Below are 3,754 nucleotides of genomic sequence, written 5' to 3' on the forward strand. Positions count from 1 at the left end.
TTCCCGGCCCCGCTCCCGCCGCGGCCCCGCCCCGCCCGTGGGGCTGACGCGGGCCGGGGGCGGTGCGGTGCGGCCCCGCTTCCGGCGGTGATTTCACCCGCCCGGACCCGCCTGTGTCCCGGCATGGCACGGCACGGCACAGCTCGGTGTGGCACAACATGGCATGGCTTTGCCCGGTATGATCTGGCACAGCCCGACACGGCACAGCCTGGCACGGCACGGCGTGGCACAGTATAGCATGGAATGGCTTAGCACACAGCCCAGCATGGCCCGGCACAGCCCAGTATGGCTCAGCACAGCCCAGTATGGCTTGGCACGGCCTGGCATGGCACAGCAGAGCATGGTCCAGCACAGCCCAGCATGGTATGGCACAGCCCAGTATGGCACAGCACAGCCTAGCATGGCATGGCACGGCACAGCCTGGTGTGGCACGGCGTGGCACAGTATAGCATGGAATGGCTTAGCACACAGCCCAGCATGGCCCAGCATAGCCCAGTGTGGCTCAGCACAGCCCAGTATGGCACAGCACAGCCTAGCATGGCATGGCACGGCACAGCCTGGTGTGGCACGGCGTGGCACAGTATAGCATGGAATGGCTTAGCACACAGCACAGCATGGCCCAGCATAGCCCAGTATGGCTCAGCACAGCCCAGTATGGCTTGGCACGGCACAGCCCAGACAGCACAGCACAGCACAGCATGGCCCAGCACAGCCCAGTATGGCCCAGCACAGCCTGGCATGACATGGCACAGCCTGGTGTGGCATGGCATTGCCTGGCATGATTTGGCAAAGACTGACATGGCACAGCACGGCTGGCATGGCACAGCTCATTGTGGCTTGGCATGGCTTAGCACACAGCTCAGCATGGTCCGGCACAAACCAGCAGGGCTCAGCACAGCCCAGTATGGCTTGGCACAGCCTGGCATGCCATGGCACAGCCTTGTGTGGCACAGCACAGCATGGCATGGCATTGCCCAGCGTGATCTGGCACAGCCCAACATGGCACAACCTGGCACAGCACGGCATAGCACAGCATGGCGCAGCTCAGTGTGGTTTGGCATGGCTTAGCATGCAGCCCAGCATGGCCCGGCACAGCCTGGTGTGGCACGGCATGGCACAGTAAAGCATGGCATGGCTTAGCACACAGCTCAGCATGGTCCGGCACAAACCAGCAGGGCTCAGCACAGCCCAGTATGGCTTGGCACAGCACAGCCCAGACAGCACAGCACAGCCCAGCATGGCCCAGCACAGCCCAGTATGGCACAGCACAGCCCAGCATGGCATGGCACAGCCCAGCCTGGCGTGGCACGGCGTGGCACAGGATAGCATGGAATGGCTTAGCACACAGCACAGCATGGCCCAGCATAGCCCAGTATGGCTCAGCACAGCCCAGTATGGCTTGGCACGGCACAGCCCAGACAGCACAGCACAGCACAGCATGGCCCAGCACAGCCCAGTATGGCCCAGCACAGCCTGGCATGACATGGCACAGCCTGGTGTGGCACGGCATTGCCTGGCATGATTTGGCAAAGACTGACATGGCACAACCTGGCACAGCACGGCTGGCATGGCACAGCTCAGTGTGGCTTGGCATGGCTTAGCACACAGCTCAGCATGGTCCGGCACAAACCAGCAGGGCTCAGCACAGCCCAGTATGGCTTGGCACAGCCTGGCATGCCATGGCACAGCCTTGTGTGGCACAGCACAGCATGGCATGGCATTGCCCAGCGTGATCTGGCACAGCCCAACATGGCACAACCTGGCACAGCACGGCATAGCACAGCAGGCACAGCATGGCATGGCATTGCCCAGCATGATCTGGCACAGCCCAACATGGTACAACCTGGCACAGCACGGCATAGCACAGCATGGCGCAGCTCAGTGTGGTTTGGCATGGCTTAGCATGCAGCCCAGCATGGCCCGGCACAGCCTGGTGTGGCACGGCATGGCACAGTAAAGCATGGCATGGCTTAGCACACAGCTCAGCATGGTCTGGCACAGCCTGACATGGCATGGCACAGCCCAGCAAGGCTCAGCACAGCCCAGTATGGCTTGGCACAGCCTGGCATGGCACAGCAGAACATGGTCCAACACAGCCCGGCATGGTATGGCACAGCCCAGTATGGCACGGCACAGCCCAGTATGGCCCAGCACAGCCTGGCATGGCACAGCAAAGCCCAGCATGGCTCGGCACAGCCTGGCATGGCACAGCATGGGCACAGTATAGACTCCAGGTTGGAAGGAATCTCAAGGATCCAACCATTCTTGGCCAAATCCAACCTTTCTTGGCCAAAATCATGGCCAGGTTCACTGTGGCACAGCACAGCTTGGTGTGGCATGACATGGCCTCACACGGCACAGCCTGGCACAGCCCAGCACCTCCCCCCCCCAGCCCAGACAGACCCTGGGTTTGCCACCCCCCGGCCAGGCCCTACCACATTGGTGTCCTTCTCCAACGCCTGCTCGGTGCCATCGTCCTCGTCGCCGGCACCCGGGGGGCCGCTGCAGTCCAGCCGCACCAGGGCCCGGCACCGGTAGTGGCAGGTGAAGCTGCAGTCTGGGGACAGGGACAGGAGGGGGGTAGGGGGGTGTCAGTGGGGCCACCCATCCCCTGGCACCCTAAATCCAGCTGATGGGATGTCAGGGCACTTCACGCTGGGTCCCTACTGAGGTTGGTATCACCACTGGGGTCTGGCCTTGGTGGCTGTGCCAGGGAGGACACCAGTGCCTGGTGGGGTAAGGGCTGCTGTGTGGTGCCTGTACTGGTTCCCAGTACCCCTGCTTGCACTGCTACTGGTGCTGCTGCCTGCCCTTGCTGTGCCAGGGCCCAGGGGACAGCACCCACGTGGGACCCGGTGCTGTGCCATGCTGCTGGCTGCTACCATGGTGCCCGTGTTCACTGCCGGGGCTGGCAGTGCCCACTGCAGGTGTCTGGTGGCCACTGGCTGGTGGGGGTGCTTGGTATGGGGATGCCCAGTGGGGGTGCCCGGTACTGGGCTGCCTGGTGGGGTTAATTGGTACCAAGATGTCTGTACCCAGTGCGGGTGCCCCGTATCAGGGTGCTCAGCGCCTGGTGTGGGTGCCCAGCACTGGGATGCCCACTGCTCTGTGGGGGTGGCTAGTACTGGGACACCCCGTGGGTGCCCACTACGGGGACGCCCAGTGCTTCTTTGGGTGGGGGTGCCCACTATGGGGATGCCCAGTGCTTCTTTGGGGTGCCTGGCAACGGGGATACCCGTGCCCGGTGAGGGGTGGCTGGTACCGGGACACCCTGCGCCCGGTGGTGGGATGCCCGATGTGGGTGCCTGGTGGCAGGATGCCCATGTCCGGTGGTGGGATGTCCGGTGGGGGTGCCCGGTACCGGAATACCCGGTGGGGTGCCCGCTGGCAGGATGCCCGGTGGGGGGGTTGAGGCGGGGGGACAGTCCCGGGGCGCGGCGCGGTACTCACGGCGGCACTGGAGGCTCTTCCTGCCGCCGCCCCAGACGAATTCCCCGCAGAGATCGCACCAGGTGTGGAGCCCGCGGCGCCGGGGCTCGAAGTGGTGCCCGGCTCCCGGTACCGCCGTCAATCTCGGATCGGGGTGTCCTCCGGAAACGGGACCGGGCCCGGACCGTCGGGCCGGGCTGATGCGCAAAGCGTTGGTCCGTTCTAAGCGGCCCCGGCCCGGTCGCGGCTCCGGTTGTAGCTCCCGTAGCTCGATAAGCTCCATGGCCCGGCGGCCGCGGGCGCTGCGCGGCGGCGGGGAGACGGG

At 64.6% G+C, this 3,754-nt stretch overlaps 1 protein-coding gene across 1 annotated transcript in view; it reads right to left on the reverse strand.

Moving 5' to 3' along the window:
• RASSF1 (Ras association (RalGDS/AF-6) domain family member 1) overlaps nucleotides 1–3,737 on the reverse strand; it is a 7,472-nt gene extending 3,735 nt beyond the window's left edge. The window contains exons 1-2 of the mRNA XM_014953551.1: nucleotides 3,451–3,737; nucleotides 2,436–2,557 (exon numbers count right to left, since the gene is read on the reverse strand). Of these exons, the coding sequence (XP_014809037.1) occupies nucleotides 2,436–2,557; nucleotides 3,451–3,712 (384 nt within the window). The 5' untranslated portion in view covers nucleotides 3,713–3,737. The remainder of the gene's footprint in view (nucleotides 1–2,435; nucleotides 2,558–3,450) is intronic.
• Nucleotides 3,738–3,754: the final 17 nt, after the last annotated feature.

Source organism: Calidris pugnax, unplaced genomic scaffold, assembly GCF_001431845.1.
Source record: "Calidris pugnax isolate Ruff unplaced genomic scaffold, ASM143184v1 scaffold247, whole genome shotgun sequence".
Lineage (NCBI taxonomy): Eukaryota > Metazoa > Chordata > Aves > Charadriiformes > Scolopacidae > Calidris > Calidris pugnax.